We start from the raw sequence: 16799 nt of genomic DNA on the forward strand, positions 1-16799 counted from the left end.
AATATTACATCAAACACATTAAACCTCCTCCTACTTATCTAGCAAGTATATTATCACTAATGAAAGAAATATAAAGATAGTGAATAGATAAAAACTTAACAACAGTAAATAAAAAAAACAATACATACAAAAAAAATAAAAATACATAAAAACCTAAACTTATACATTGAAAACAAAACAACATATATATATATATATATAATATCTAGATCTATTTATGTTGTGTGTGTGCGTGTGTATACGTAAGGAAGTACTTACATGGGGGCTAAGGTCGTGATGGAGGAACGCGAACTCGTGTGGGAGTTGCTGGCATGAGCGAGGAGGCTTGTGGTCTGCTGGTGTTGCTGTGCGTGGGTGTGGAGGACGATCACGCTTTGCAGAAGAGTTTTGCAGCAAGATTGGGGAGGTGGCCGTGGAGTTTACGGTGGCATCAGGGGGAGTTTCCTTCTGGAGTTACATATTGGTTGAAGGACCTCCGCGTTTGCAGAAGAGTTGTTCAGCAGATTGGAGGTGGTGGCGTGGAGTTGGGTGACGGTGGTAGCGGGGGAGTCTTCTGGCTGGAGATTCCAGAGTGTTGAAGGTATCTTGCTTCTGAGGAGAGCTACGGTGGTGGCTTTATGGTTTGAACAAATTGCCCGGAGTTTGAGCGGAACTGGTGGTTTCTGCTGTGCGTTATGGTTTCCGCCGTAGTGGATTATGGCTGAGGGAGCAAGGAGAGGCAGATAGGTCTTTTGGCCGCGTGGTGGAACGGGGAGAAGAAGAATGAAGAAGAAGGAGAAGAAGAATAGGAAGCACAGAGAATTGTTTTTATTTCAGGCGCTGTGCGCATCCCTGTCTCCCGCTGTGTGGTGTGTGCGCTCCTCCTGTTTGAAGAGAATAAAAGGTTTTATATAGCAAAATTAGAAAAACCCTAAATCTCCCTCCGCTTTCCTTTTTAGTTTATGATGGTATTTTTTTTCTTTTGGCACTCCTATATATGACCTCATTATTCTCTGGTATAATACTAATAAATACTACGTTAACCTAATGATACATCCTCCAATAGATAATAATTATAGTACTACCCGATACCTAACTAAATAATAATACCTTACAGTAAAAAAACAATTATTACCATAATGTCAATAATAAATGAAAATAATAATCCTAATCATACTATATATAATAATCAACACTATAATAGAAATAAAAATCGAAGTAATATAATAATAATAATGAAAAATACTAATAATAATAATAGAATAATAAATATAATCATAATATAAGGAAAATAATAATAATAGCAAACTAATAATAATAGTATAACAAATATAATACAAATAAATTAATAATAATAAAATAATATAGTAAAATAATAATAATAAGAACAAACTACATAATAAATAATAATCACTATTGAAAACTAAATACTAATAATAATAATAATAATATAATAATAATAATAAATAAAATAATCATAATAATAATAATAATAATAATAATCTAATAATAATAATAAGACTAATTGAAACACTAATAATAATAATGATAATAAGAATAAATAAATAATAAAATACTATAAATACTATAATATCATAAATAATAAAATAATAATAATAGTAATAATAATTGGGTCTGGGTACAAATGGGGTGTGTCTCAGCGCAAAATGTTATGATTTGATCTGATAATTAATGAGATGATATATCCATTTCCCCCATTTCAGTATATGTTATATGATATCAGAACCTGGTTGCTTGTCTAGCTAGCACTTGCACGACACCGTGCTATGTGTCCCTTGGTCTTTCATATCATGATATCTATGTTTAACGGCCTGCTGTTGGAGTCGTGTGAGATTGGATGGCTCGATGAGGTTTTTAAGAGTGTGTGATCCGCCCTGGTGTAATACGGACCAGGTCAGGGCAAACCCATCGACTTACAGACTGTACGTTTGACTTGGCAGTGGTATGTCCATTTTGTCCAGGTGCGGCCTTCGAGCCACACAACCCAGTCATGTGGGGTAAACATGACAACAGCTGCTAACCTACCAGAGATGTTTGTAGTAGATTAGATAGATGAATATGTTTATGAAATGTAGTGTGTCTAACTAACCTATGATTTGATGATATATATGTTTTTCCGCAAATACATAATATTACTGTAATATTTCTATATGATTATGGTATACACATAGAATACTCATGTTGTCACCACTGGTTTTATTTTATTTTCCCTTACTGAAGGTGTCTCACTCCAAAATTTTATAAACTTTTCAGGAGGCCCCAGATAGGAGAGCGGGAAAATCCCCGCGGGATCTAGTCTGTGTATCCGCCCTTTTGCAAGGGTTAGTTTTGTAGGGATTGTTAGATTTTGTTGGAAATGTCCTAGATCTTATTGGATATAGTGATCTGGTATTTGTGGTAATGAGATGGATGTTTTGTGTTTATAATCTGTGATTATATGTTTCCTGCTGCCTTGGCTTCCGTTTTGTGGCTGATGTAAATCCCTGGACCCACGGTCCAGGTGATTATGATCTGCTGAGTTGGAATATGAGATATTGATTATTATTTTTTTAAAAAAAAATATGGACAATAAGCAGGTCCTCACATCATATTATAATTTTAGTTAGCTGATGACCGCATTCATGATGCTACACGATATGAAATCAGGAGCAGATGGAATTGGCTCCAGATGGAGGAGATGATTTTTATGATGAGGATGACATATGACTCTAAGAGAGTACCCTGCGGCTGAGATTCTTATTCTTAGCATTATTATTACTTGCTGTATCTATAAATCTTACATTGTTTTGCTTTTCTTACTGACTATCTACACTCTCCCCACATCCATTTTGTTTCTACTAGATCTTTGGCGTCATTTTGGCACTTGTTTCCATTATCAGAGTATTGCCTGGGGGGAGCATTAGTTGTCTCATAACTTTGTGTATTTAAATGCTCCCGCATGAGCATGTTCTTTACTATATCTAGTTGCTATTATTTTGTTCTTTCATGTAAGCCTGATTTTGGACCGCCCCAATGTAAAAAAGACGACCAAAATGAGTTGTGAAAACCGATTGCATGTAGCCTGAAGCGCGGGAGAATGACTTGCGTCGATGAGAACCCCAGAGCATTAGTTCACACTCTTCTCGGAGGAGAGCTCCCGGGTGTAGGAACCCCGACACGCTATAGTTCCTAGCAAAGACTCCGCGTCAGGTGTATGGAACCCAGCTATCAGTTCACCCTTAGACCATCGTACTTGCAACTGGATTGTAGTAAACACCCAGAGCTAGAAAGTGCACTTTAGGGTGACTGCAACCGGTTGTAGAACCTGAGCTATTGTCACACGCAAGGACTCTGTCTCTTCTCCGGTTTAGGTGAACCCGAGCTATAGTTCACCAGAAGGGTGACTTCCCGGCGGTTACGGTGAACCCTATCCGCTATCATCTGTTCTTGAGAGGTGACTTCAACCGGTGTAGAGCCCTCCGCTAAAATTTTTCCACCACACGGAAGATGACGGGCGCCGGGTGGTGTCTCGGGAACCCACGTATAGTTTACGAGGGTGCTCACCGGGGGAGGAACTCCGGCTAATCGTTCTTGAGAGTGACTTTCAACCGGTGGTGGACCCAACATATTGCAACGAGGATTCAATGTGACCTGGTGTAGAACCCGTCATACCTTCTGCTATAGTTTCAGGGAGGGGTTGCTTGCACTCATGTAGTTAGGAACTTGGAACTTCGGCTATAGTTCACTATGGGGGAGGGATGAATTGCACTGGTGTAGGAACCCGAGCTATAGTTCATGAGGGTACGCTATTTGCATCGGCCTATGTAGAACCCCGAGCTATATTCCACGGAGGAGTACTGTCTTGCACGGTCCTGCCTCTTCGGTTGTAGGCAACCCGACTATTCCATCCTTTTCATGAGGGGGTGACTTGCCCAGGAGTCAGGGGTTTGTAAGGAACCCGACCTTCTCTATATTTCATGGAGTAAATAACGCAAACAGGTAATGTAGACAAAGGTCTTTGGATAAACTTCAAGAGATAGATGCAGACAAGTCCATTGCTTGTGTATGACTAGAATGCAGTAGTGCATGTAGCTGTCTACGGGTTGGATGCCAGAACATGAGGATTTTGCTAACTTTTTTTATTATGCACTGCCTAAGATGTGTTATGGTAACTGATGAAGAAATGCCTGAATCTTTCCCCCTGGTGCGTCTGTGATCAATACTCTCATCTTCGCGTCAATCAGTTCTTGGCCAGTGCTTTATGATACTTTCCCAGCTGTAACTGATTATGGCTCAATTTTTCATTTAATGCCACCTCCAATCATGAGAGACGATTGACTTGGCTAAATGGCAACTCAAAAAAATCTATCTGCCTTAGTTTGAATGGATCTATCCCCAGCCCCTCACCCAGTATTACCCTTTTGCTTAATCAATTGGAGAGAGACAAGTTTTTGCCACGCAATTGCCCTCTTGCACATGCATCATAAACCAGCTCTCTAGGCACACTTCGTCCTGCCTCTATTAAGCGTTGCCATCACTTCGCGTCGTCTCCGCCTTGTCCAGATCTGCCTTAGTCATCGCCTTGCACACCACATTACTTCTTCCAAGCTCTAAGTCATATTTGCCGACCAGTCGCAAGTCTAGCCTGAAAACAGAATGCATACTACGAACATCTATATTGATTCACCCATTCGTGAGACTAACTGAAAAGGTTTTTTTGTTTTGATTTTCCCGTTTCGTAAGAACCCTGTCCAACCATACCTCGGTGGCGGCGAGTACGTTAGTTGTAACAGCCTTTGCTATAGCAAAGAGCATAACACATGCAAGATCACTGACTAGTTTACCAGATTATAATGCTTTCCATTCAAAAGGAAAAACTTTATAACCAGTACAAAAGTCGAAGCACATGAAGTTAAGCTGTCAAGCTTAATTCCCTTTGACGTGATTTTTGTTCTTGCTATTTGCGTACTCTCATTATGCTCTTATATGACCCCAATCATTCTCCCTCCCTCCTTCTCCGTATTCGGGGTGCGAACTTCTGGCCCGATAATTCTCAGTTAAACATTGCCTCAGTTCATTTCCAATGTTTTTGTCTCAAGATGTCTATTTAAGACTCCGGATGAACGTACGTAGCTTGGGTGTATAGGTTTATTTCTTAAGGAGGAAAATATGGCTCAAAATCCAACCTAATCGACACCTTCTCGCCCCCAGTGTTAAAATTGAGGGCACTGGGGTTTGCTTTTGCCGACTTGTCTTTTGAAACACGGCCTACCACCGGTTTTCAGGAACAGGTCATTACGTAGTTCATACAGCAATCATTGACATCTGACAAACCTTCAGTAGAGACACAACAATGTAATACCAAATCTTCTTCCGATACTTCAGAGGTGCGTTCATATAGCAAGAAAGGTTAATAAGTCTCAAAATCAAGCAACTTTCCATTAAGGGCAACTGGTCAAAGATCACAACCCCTAGTAATGTCCCTGATGTTCTTTCTCTTTTCTCGCTTTCTCTTCTTTTTCCATTTGCTTCTTGTTCCTGTGCTTCTATGTTCTCACAATTCATCCTTGCCCCTTGGGTTTCTCGCTCTTTCATAAGGGAGTCGGGCAAAACTTCTTCAAACCTTGTTTGTGTGTCACTTCAAGTTTCTTGGGACGAATCCTTTGAAATTGCCCCAGTGTGGGGGGTCGATCGTACGGTTCATCAAAAATTGAATTTTTCTCCAGGCTCAAGCAGGGCGCTTGCAAGGGATCTCTCTTATGGTTTCATTTTGGGTACAGAAAGATGGCCGCCATCATTGCGCGTAGGCCAATTGTTGTCTCATATGACTTGCCAGACCCTAAAGGACCCATACCCAAGTTAAATTTGTAAACTGACTTTTGAAAAAATACTGGTTTATCATTTAGGCTCAATTTGGTTATCAAATGGTAAATTGTTATTTGGCTTTTTATAGGAAAGCAGATCGGCCAACGATGGCCTTCTATCATTTGATCAAAACATGAATAATGAACAGTCATTAGATTTATGAAGCAAATCGTCATCTTATTGAATTCCTTGAGAGTTTACAGGGTTTCTAAGAAAAATATTTCTTTACGCATCTGAGTTGTTGGGGGTGCACCAGATCGGCTCCATCCATGTCTGATAACAATAGGGCACCTCCTGAAAATGCTTCTTTACCACATACGGCCCTTCATAATTTGGGGTCCACTTACCTCGGGGGTCATTATGAATTGGTAAAATCTTTTTCAAGACTAGATCTCCTTCTTGAAACCGTCGAATACGCACTTTCTTGTTAAAAGCTCTCATCATTCTCCTTTGGTATAACTGCCCATGAACTATAGTTGTCAATCTTTTTTCTTCAATTAGATTTAACTGGTCATATCTAGATTGCACCCATTCTGCTTCGGTTAACTCTGCTTCTTTTAAGACTCGTACGATGGAATCTCCAACTTCTATTGGAATTACGGCCTCCATTCCGTATACCAAAGAGAAAGGGGTAGCCCCTGTAGATGTTCGAAACAGTGGTTCGATAGGCCAATAAAGCGAAAGGTAACTTCTCATGCCAATCTCTATAGGTCTTTGTCATTTTTTCCAAGATGCTCTTGATGTTCTTATTGGCTGGCTTCCACTGCTCCATTCATTTGAGGTCGATAGGGGGCTGAATTATGATGCTTGACGTTGAACTGACTGCATAATTTGTCATGACCTCGTTGTTCAAGTTTTTAGCATTGTCTGATATTATCCTTTCTGGGATCCCATACCTGCAAATTAATTCTCTCCTGATAAACGATTGATTACATTTTGAGTGACATTAGAGTATGATGCTGCTTGCTACCCATTTTGTGAAGTAGTCAATGGCCACGAAAATGAATCGATGCCCATTACTGGCCTTCGGGGTTATCGGTCCGATCACATCCATTGCCCCATGCTGAGAAAGGCCAAGGTGCAGATAAAACCTGGAGTTGAGTGGGTGGGACTTGTATGCGATCTCTATAGATTTGACACTTATGGCACTTTTGAACATACTCTATGCAATCCTGTTCCATGGTTATCCAATAGTATCCACTCCTTAGGATTTTTCGGGCCAACGAGTGTCCTCCTGCATGGGTCCCACAAACGCTGTCGTGTACTTCCTGTATGATTTGTCTTGCCTCTTGCAACTCCACGCACTGTAGGAGGGTCAAATCATGGTTCCTTTTATACAATATCTCCCCATCTAAGAAGAATCCCATAGCTAGCCTCCGAATTGTCTTTCGGTCATTATTAGAGGCTCCTATGGGATACTCCTTTCATTGAATGTATGTTTTGATATCATGAAACCATGGCTTCCCATCGGCTTCTTCCGTCATTATACAACATGCAGGTTCCCTATGCATCCTTATTCGAATGGGTTCAATCTCTATTCTGGACTCAACCTTAAATAAAGCCACCAATGTTGCTAGTGCATCAGGGATTAAGTTACTCTCTCTCGGTAAATGCGAAAAACTGATAGTATCGAATTCCTGCATCATTTCCTGAATGAACTCCTGATATGGTATTAATTTGGAATCCCGGGTTCCCACTTTCCAGTCAACTGATAAATTACCAAAGCAGAATCTCCTTTTACAATCAATTTTTTAATGCCTCGGTCAATAGCCGCCTGTAAGCCCAATACGCACGCTTCATACTCAGCTATATTATTGGTACACGGAAAGGTGAGTTTGGCTGTGACTGGGTAATATTTACCCTCTGGTGATATGAGTACAGCCCCTATTCCATGCCCCCATACGTTGGTTGCCCCATCAAATAGCATCATCCACCCAACATTACCTTCCTTTTCTTGATCAATTGAATCAATATCTTGATCCGGGAAGTCAAACTCCATGGATTGGTAATCATTAACGGCCCTATCAGCCAAATATTCTGCTATAATGCTCCCTTTGATGGCTTTTCTCGTCACATATGTAATATCATATTCAGTCAACAGCATTTGCCAACGAGCCATCCGTCCTGTTACTGCAGGTTTCTCCAAAACATACTTAATCGGATCCATTTTAGAAATCAGCCATGTTGTGTAATACAGCGTGTATTGCCTTAATCTACTAACCACCCACACCAAAGCGCAACACGTCTTCTCTAGGTTAGAGTACCTAGATTCGTATTCATGAACTTTTTGCTTAAATAATAGATGGCGTGCTCCTTTCTTCCAGACTCATCGTGTTGTCCTAACACACACCCCATGGAATTCTCTGATACTACTAAGTACAATATAAGAGGCCTTCCAGGTACAGGGGGAACCAAACTGGAGGATTCAATAGATATTCTTTTATTTTCTCAAAAGCTTTCTGACATTCTTCACTCCATTTTTCGGGGTTATCCTTCTTCAGCAGCTTAAATATGGGCTCACAAGTAGCAGTCAACTGAGATATAAATCGAGCTATGTAGTTCAATTGGCCTAGGAAACTCCTGACTTCTTTTTCAGTTTTGGGACTAGGCATTTCTCGAATAGCTTTTTATTTTATCTGGGTCTACTTCAATCCCTTTCTCACTTACGATAAATCCCAACCAATTTTCCTAAAGAAGCTCCGAATGTACATTTTTCTGGATTTAATTTCAGTTGACATTTTCGTAGCCTTTTAAATAGCTTCCTTAAGTTCATCACATGGCTATACTCATCTCGAGACTTAACAATCATGTCGTCCACATATACTTCTATCTCCTTATGCATCAAGTCATGGAATAACGTTACCATGGCTCTCTGATAGGTTGCCCCTGCATTCTTTAAACCAAAGGGCATAACCTTGTAGCAAAAGGTCCCCCATAAGGTGATAAACGTGGTCTTCTCTTTATCTTCTGGGGCCATCTTAATTTGATTATATCCAGAAAACCCATCCATGAATGAAAACAGGGCATGTCCCGCGGTATTGTCTACCAGCACATCTATGTGTGGAAGTGGGAAATTATCTTTAGGGCTAGCTTTATTCAAGTCTCGATAGTCAACACAGACTCTCACTTTTCCATTTTTCTTCATTATTGGAACTACATGGCCATCCACTCTGGATATTTGGCTACTTCTAAAAAACCAGCCTCAAACTGCTTCTGTACCTCTTCTTTTATTTTGATCAACATATCTGGGCGCATTCTCCTCAATTTCTGTTTTATCGATTATGTATCTGGGTAAATGGGTATTTTATGTGTTACTAAGTCCGTATCCAAACCCGGCATGTCCTGATATGACCATGCGAAAACATCTTGGTATTCCTTCAGAAGGTTTATCATTTCGCATCTTTCTTTTCCTCCCAACAGTGCCCCGATTTTTACTTCTTTTGGTTCCTCATTAGTCCCCAAATTTATTGTGACCGTGGGGTCACTACTGGTTAAAGTTGGTTTTTCATCTGATTTCAACATTCTTTGCATTTCAGGGTGATAAGTCAGTCTCCTCTTCTATTTCAGCTTCTAGGATTAAGTTTTCAAAGTTAACATCAATTTCTGGTTCCTGAATACTGGTATGATTATTTTCCCTATCCCTGCATAAAACAAAGGTAAACAATTCTTTGACAAATGACCCCATGATGCAATAAATGCAAAAGAAATGCATACTGGTTTTATTGATGAAAAAGACAAACGGTCCGAGGCAATAATGTCCACGGATTACAAAAAGAAAGCAAAATGAGTGAAAGCTATTACATGAAGTGAATTGGGTAATTAAAAGATGTCCAGTTCTGAATTTCTGCTCCTGTCAATGGGTAGATCCATCTACTCGAGTCATTCATATGGTCCCCTAATTCCAAGGCCAATATGCTCATCTGTTTCATTTCTTCCTCAAGAGTGACTTGATTGCCCTTTCGAAAGGTCTGATTCATTGGCGGGACTTCTACCCCCCATTTAGTACTCACTCTCCCTGTGCGCCTCTCCATTCGGAGTATTCTTTTCTCTTCTGCCTTCTTCTTATGGTCAGTTAAAGTAGGAGTATATCCGATGCCGTATCTCTCATTCATGCCTTCTGGTAACAATGGCATTGTGATGCCCTGAAGATACTTCCCCAACCCTTTTCCCGAGCAAAACCCTGATTTAATCATTTCTGCAGCCACCATACATGTGGAAGAAGAGATCCGAGGTTGAGGGATAAAAGATCCCTCCATTATAGTAATGACGTTGATGATCTCAAATGCTCGGAATGAATCTTCATGGGCTTCTTCAGCTGCTTCCACATAGGGAGTGGAAGAAGATTTAGTAACCATTATATCGGTTTCTCCATAAACACATACCAGTTTATCCCCTACTACAAATTTCACTCGTTGATGCAGAGAGGAGGGAACTGCCCCAGTATTATGTATCCAAGGCCTTCCCGAGAGGCAACTCTATGAAGGTGTAATATCCATGACTTGAAAAGTGATATTGAAGGTTACGGGCCCAATCTGAATAGGGATGTCAAGCGACCCTACTGACTCTCTTCGTGTTCCATCGAAGGCACGCACCACCAAATTGTTTGGTGTCACATAAGAAGGATCAATGGGTAACCTTTGCAGTGTAGTCATTGGCATAACATTGAGGGATGACCCATTATCTATCAAGACTCGAGACATCATATGATCCTTACATTTGGTGGATATATGCAGCGCCTTGTTGTGCCCCTGGCCTTCTGGCGGAATTTCTTCATCAGTAAAAGTGATGTAGTTGGAGGCTGCCAGACTTCCGATCACATGATTGAATTTATCAACGCTGATATCTTGGGGAATGTAAGCTTGATTTAGGACTTTAAGTAACGCCTCCCGATGGGTCTCTGAATTTAGTAGAAGTGACAAAACAGATATGTGAGCCGGCATTTTCTTTAGTTGGTCCACAATGTTGTACTCGCTATGCTTTATTATCTTCAGGAATTCTTCGGCCTCTCCATTGGATATTGGACTTCTCACTGCCCTGTCTGGTTCCCCTGCATTCTGTCGGTTTGCTTTAAAAGAATCTGGCATATACACCCTACCACTTCGAGTTATCCCTTTTAGCCCTGCTATATTGCTGGTGCTTCCTTCGACATACGCTTCGCATTCATATTTCCAGGGTACTGCTTGGTTACTCTTGTATGGGAATGGCCTGGGAGTAGAGATCACCAAGCGAGCTGGCGCTTCCTATGTGGGAAGAGCCTTGTTCATGGTAGGTATGAATGGTTGATGAGTGCACTAATGATATACTGGCCTGTTTTCCCCAATGACTGCAATCTCTCCAGTTTTGCGGGTACAACCGATCTCTATAAACTTGTTATCCACCATCTTTTGCAAAAACATTCTAAAAGTCACACACTGTTTCACAGATCTTCCTTCTTTACTCTGACATAAACAAAGTGCATTAGTGGGGCAAATGGCCTCCTGCCCTATCCGACCTACCGCAATAAGTTCATTGAACACCCAATCTAAAGACATTTGTTCAAAATCCACCTCATTCGTCCCTTCTTCTATCATTTCAACATTGTTACCCCCATGATTGGGCAGAGGGTTCCCTTGAATTCTTGGTTGTTTATCATCAAATGCTAGCCATCCGGCTTCTCTTAGTGTTTGAACCTTATTTTTAAATGCCCAACACCATTCAATAGTGTGCCCGGGAGTATTAGCGTGATATGCACATTTGGCTTCGGGGTCATACCATTGCGGAAAAGGTGCCGTAATGACCATTCCAGGAATGACTGAAACTAAGTTCCTTTCCATCAATTGTGGGAATAATTCTGAGTATGTCATTGGAATAGGATCTATCCTTCTCGTATTTCTCTGGATGCCTCTATCATGAGTTCGTACATTCGGTTGGGTGGGCATGGTCCCGGAAGGAACAATTTGGGGTCTACCTCCTGTATGAACTATCTGATTGACAGAGGGTTCAAAAAAAAAATTCCTCCTAGCCCCTGGGCCATGCTCTCTTTGATATTGTTGTCTTTGAACCATTTGAACCTCTTCTTCCTTCTTCTTGCTTGTCCACTTCTTGCCTAGACCAGTCTCTATACTAATACTTTTAGTTCTCCCGACTTTGATGGCCGTCTCAATCCTCTCTCCGGTAGAAACAATGTCCATGAAGTCATGGGGGGTTGCTCCTAAGAGATGCCCGAAGTAAGGATCTTTCAAGGTATTCACAAATAGGGAAATAGCCTCCCTGTCTTCCACCGGAGGATTGACTTGGACAGACATGTCCCTCCACCTATATGCATATTCTCTAAATGTTTCGGTGGGCTTCATTTGCATACTCTGCAAGGTCATACGATCGGGTGCCATTTCTATAACATGGCGGTATTGAGCTATGAAAGAATTAGCCAAATCTTTCCATGTGCGGATCCCAGCCCGATCTTGTTGAATATACCACCTGATAGCTGCCCCCGTCAAGCTATCTTGAAAGCAATGCATCATTAGTCTCTCATTATCGGAATGTGCAGCAATTTTTTGGCAATAAAGGCACAGGTGAGTTCGAGGACAATTAGTTCCATTAAATTTTTCAAAATCTGGTATTTTGAATTTCGGTGGCAGGGTGACCTTTGGCACGAGACACAGATCATTGGGATCTACAGAGTCGAATGTATTGGATCCCTCAATAGCTTTCAGACGTTCCTCTAGTACTTCGTATCGACGTTCAGTTTCAGATCTGTTCATCCCCAGATCAGAAGCTACTAATGGGGGAGTCCCCACTACTGGAAACCCCTGTGCTGGTATATTGGGGATGAACGGGGGTATACTTGGCATTGAACCCTCCATGACGCCAGGTAGTGGAGCTGACGTTTGTCCACGTACTGGGGTAAACCCTAGAGGATGAGCAGGATCCATATCTATCTCCGGATCATTCTGCACTGCTTTTCTTTTGTTCGTCAACAATTCCAGGATCTTGCTCATTTTTTCATTCAATTCTTCTTGTCCTTGCTCTATGCCCAGGACTCTACCTTCCAATTGTTCACTCATTTATTTTGCCCTTCTCCTGGTATTGTATTGATGCGTGACAGTCTCAATGTTGCTTGCTTAGACGAATTCTGTCGCTAGGCACTGCAAACCAAAACTTTCCCTTTTTAGAATCGTAAATGCATAGATATGAATGCATGAAATGCAATGGTCTTTTCAAGGCATGTGTAAATTTCACAAATATGAAACATATGTATGCAACCTAATGTACTCCAATCAAGGTTCATGGAAGAGATCATCATCATTTTAGAAAATAAAATCTGCTTTTCATTAATAGAATCCTTTCATACAATAACAAATCCAACCGAATATTAAATCAAAATCTGCTCATGATTGCACAATCTCTGCATTTTGCTGTGTCGACTTTTTACGCAAAGCCCGAAACTTGGCCTCCCAGTAGCTCGATTTCATTACGCATGGTTCAATCTTTTCCAGTACTTGATTATACTTGCTTCTCTGCTCATCCCCTTGCCTCTCCAACTCCTGTATGTAGAGCGATTTCTTTTTACTTTCGGTATAGGCATCTTCTAACATTTGATATTTCCGTTCAAGTGCCGCTTGAAGCCTTCGTCTTTCCTTTCTTAGAGCCACGACCTCTTCTTCTGATTGTATATACCGGATCCTCTGTCGCTTGATTTCCTTGCGATAGACAGAGGTTAGTGCCTCCTTTTGCTGATTCTTTATTTCTGCTCTCGCATCTCCCTTTTCTACTGGGCATGGATCCCCTTGTGGCTTCAATTGCATGCATGCGCTTGGTGATTTAATATGCTCAATAACGATTTCCGGGATTCTTTTGAGTTGGGGGTTTATGCTTCATAATTTCCTTGGACTGTGGCAATTCCATCACTCGGGTCTATTAGGTTCACATGCTTCCACGCCACCATAAATTTTCTAATCTGGTTTTGAGTGTCTCCTGTTTCATATGCAAAGTCCGAGTCAGCCAATCCCTAAGTCATAGGCACAAACTGAGATGCCCCAAATTGCCTTCTGACCATCAAAGGGGCATATGCTATCCCTCCTCATGGGCCTAGTAATGGAACCCATGGAAGATTTCCACACCGATATATCATGTTAGAGCGGACCATCCATGGCGCCAGCCAAGTTACCCCTGAGTCGATCAAGCCACACATTTTTGTGTTCCATTTAGATTTATCTAGCTGCTCTTTTAATCGGGAATCCTCAAATTCAGCCAAAGGGATTCGGATCACTGAGAAAATACTACGGAAGCCCCCTTTGTTAGACGATAAGTGACCTACCATCCAGACATATAACAGCTGCACACAACATTTTCAACGTTCTCGCCTCCTAATTCTGCAGTTGTTGAGTGATCTGAAGGTTTCTGCCAGGATGCCTTGAACGGGGTTAATCCCGTTACGTACTTGTGCTACAAACGAAACAGTAGCTTGATTAATCATGTTTAGTTCTTTTGGAAAAATGATCAAACCATAAATAGCTAATGCCATCATATGTATTTGAACCTCTTCTTTTTCTTCTTTTTCGATTATTTCTTTCAACTGCTTCCAAGAGATTTTCCTTACTTCTGCACCTCCCTCTGAGAATGTTTTCTGGATTTTGACCCCGACAGCATCGTACATCTCCTTCACGAACGAAACACTAGCATCATGCACATAAGGTTTGTATGGTGTCTGTAACTTGACTAGATGCAAAAGCGAAGTATACTCCTCGATGGTTGGTGTCAAGTCGATACCATTCATTGTAAAGCAACGATATGGTGGATTCCAAAACTCGACCAGTGCTTTTATGGCAGGGATATTTACCGATACATGCAACAAGAAACCAATGTGCCCATATGTTTGAGAGAATTTTAAACGGCGTGCCTGGGTCCATTCCTTCCAAATGACTTTTAGCTCATCTAACGGATTGGATCTTATGTTGATGAAAGTCCGGGCTGGTAGTTCGATGATAGATTTCTGAGTAAGACTGTCACCCCACTTGTTCTGTTGACTTTCTGAATATTGTTGTACTGTGGACTCAATCTCATGGTAAGCCATTGTGTTCTCCATGAATGATTCAGATCTCTTATAGAACCTTGATGAAGTAGACAGGATGCCTATGTGAATGCAACATGTTAGTAAAGGTATCATACAACTCAAAACAATGCATGTAGTCATGACACCAAACTGAAAATAATGAAACTTATATCCTCCACCCGAGGTAGACTTATATAAAAGATTCTCCAAGACTCTATCTTATGCATGGGGTGTTTATGCATGTGTGTACTTAGTGCACAAATACATAACAATAGGGATATTAACATGTATGTGACCTATCGGGCATGATTACGTGTGAAATTATGCATGAATGCATGGATGCAATGTAACCTAACTAACTACTTTGTCAGCATTCTAGGAAAAATCCCACTAATGAGAGATTTCAAGACAATCATTGATGGGCCACAATTTAAATTCAACTCTTCCCTCAATCGGTCCATGTATCTCAGATTCTATGAAAGGTCAAATTATGATCTGAGGTTGGGGTTGACCCAGGTTGGTCAACCCGTTGGATTTGTTTAGTGCGGACTTGTGGACTTTAGTGTGCACTTGGGCCTCAAGTATTTTAAAATATGGGCTTCAATATACTTCATGATGGGATTAGGCCCAAATTTTAAAAGGATTTGAGCTTGGATTGTTTAGAAAATATGGGCCTGGATTTTTAGGGTAATAAGGCCGAAGCCCATTTATGGAAATCTGGATTTGACCCATTTTGAAAATCAGACCTGGACCGAGTTTTTACTTAGGAAAAGGTTGGGCCTATACTTGTTATTTCTCAAAAAAATTGGGCCCGAGTTACTAGAATGGTTGGGCCAACCCATATTTTAAAATGCTTGGGCCAAGTGCTTCATTTTTTGAAAGGATGGGTCTTGGTCTCATTATTGGGCTTTTTCAGAATACTAACTAAGTAGTATGTATGTCTAAATGTATGTCAAATGCATGATATAATACAAAGTATTTCACATATATGCAACACACTATTCATGGAGAAGGATGTGGCTCTTGTCCCAACTTAGGGTAGGTACGTATGTATAGGGTTCTTCATGGCTCTACCCTAGTTAAGGAAGACTATAGACAAGTATGTGTGGGTAGGTTCTAACCCTATTGACAAAAGGTTCCCAGTTTGGAATTTCATCCTCCCCCATAGGGGTCCGGATAAAACCCGCACTGAGTGGAGTGGTTCGCGGGTCCCATCAAGCTCTGCCACGAAGGGACTGACGCTATTACACTCCTATCTAGTCCTACTAAGGAAAGCTTGGGTATAGAGCGTGAAAGTGTGTGCATTTAAATTTAACCTAACCCCGCTATCCCCACATTTATTCACATGCTATAAAGAATATGGAAACAAGATATCTACCATTATTTATTCACAAGATATGGAAACATATTATCTACCATTAACATGTTGATTCTAAAAAATTTGGAAACAAAAAATAAGGAAACAAAATATTTACGATTAGTATACAAAATATCTATAATTAATATGCTTATTCACAATATCTACAATTAATATGCTTATTCAGAATATTTAGAAACAAAATATCTACAATTAATGCTCAACAAATTAGGAAACAAAATATTTTTAATTAATTGAGGTTATTTACAATTTATGGAAGTAAAATATTTACAATTAAGTAAAGTTATTTACAAATTACAATATTTACAAAATAAGGAGTAATTAAAAGATTTAATAAATTTAAACTAGGGATAATTTCTAATTAATTAATGGCTCGACTCTCTAAGAGTCCCCAGCGGAGTCGCCGAGCTGTCGCGACGTCCTGGGAGCGCGTGTGCCCCGGGCGGCGAAATTAAAATGATTATATTTTCAAGGAAAATCATGGAAAAGGTCGGAGTCGCCACTAACCTTTAGTGCGGTTAGAACACATGATTACTACCCCGTTAG

At 40.6% G+C, this 16799-nt stretch overlaps 1 protein-coding gene across 1 annotated transcript; it reads right to left on the reverse strand.

Moving 5' to 3' along the window:
• Positions 1 to 10319: 10319 nt before the first annotated feature.
• On the reverse strand, positions 10320 to 12821 carry LOC131155971 (uncharacterized). The gene is made up of 3 exons (XM_058109426.1): positions 12468 to 12821; positions 11148 to 11807; positions 10320 to 11084 (listed from the first exon to the last, which is right to left on the reverse strand). Exons 1-3 carry the CDS (start codon positions 12819 to 12821, stop codon positions 10320 to 10322), a joined length of 1779 nt encoding a protein of 592 aa, XP_057965409.1.
• Positions 12822 to 16799: the final 3978 nt, after the last annotated feature.

The sequence above is a fragment of the Malania oleifera genome, chromosome 5 (assembly GCF_029873635.1).
Source record: "Malania oleifera isolate guangnan ecotype guangnan chromosome 5, ASM2987363v1, whole genome shotgun sequence".
NCBI classification, from domain to species: Eukaryota; Viridiplantae; Streptophyta; class Magnoliopsida; order Santalales; family Ximeniaceae; genus Malania; species Malania oleifera.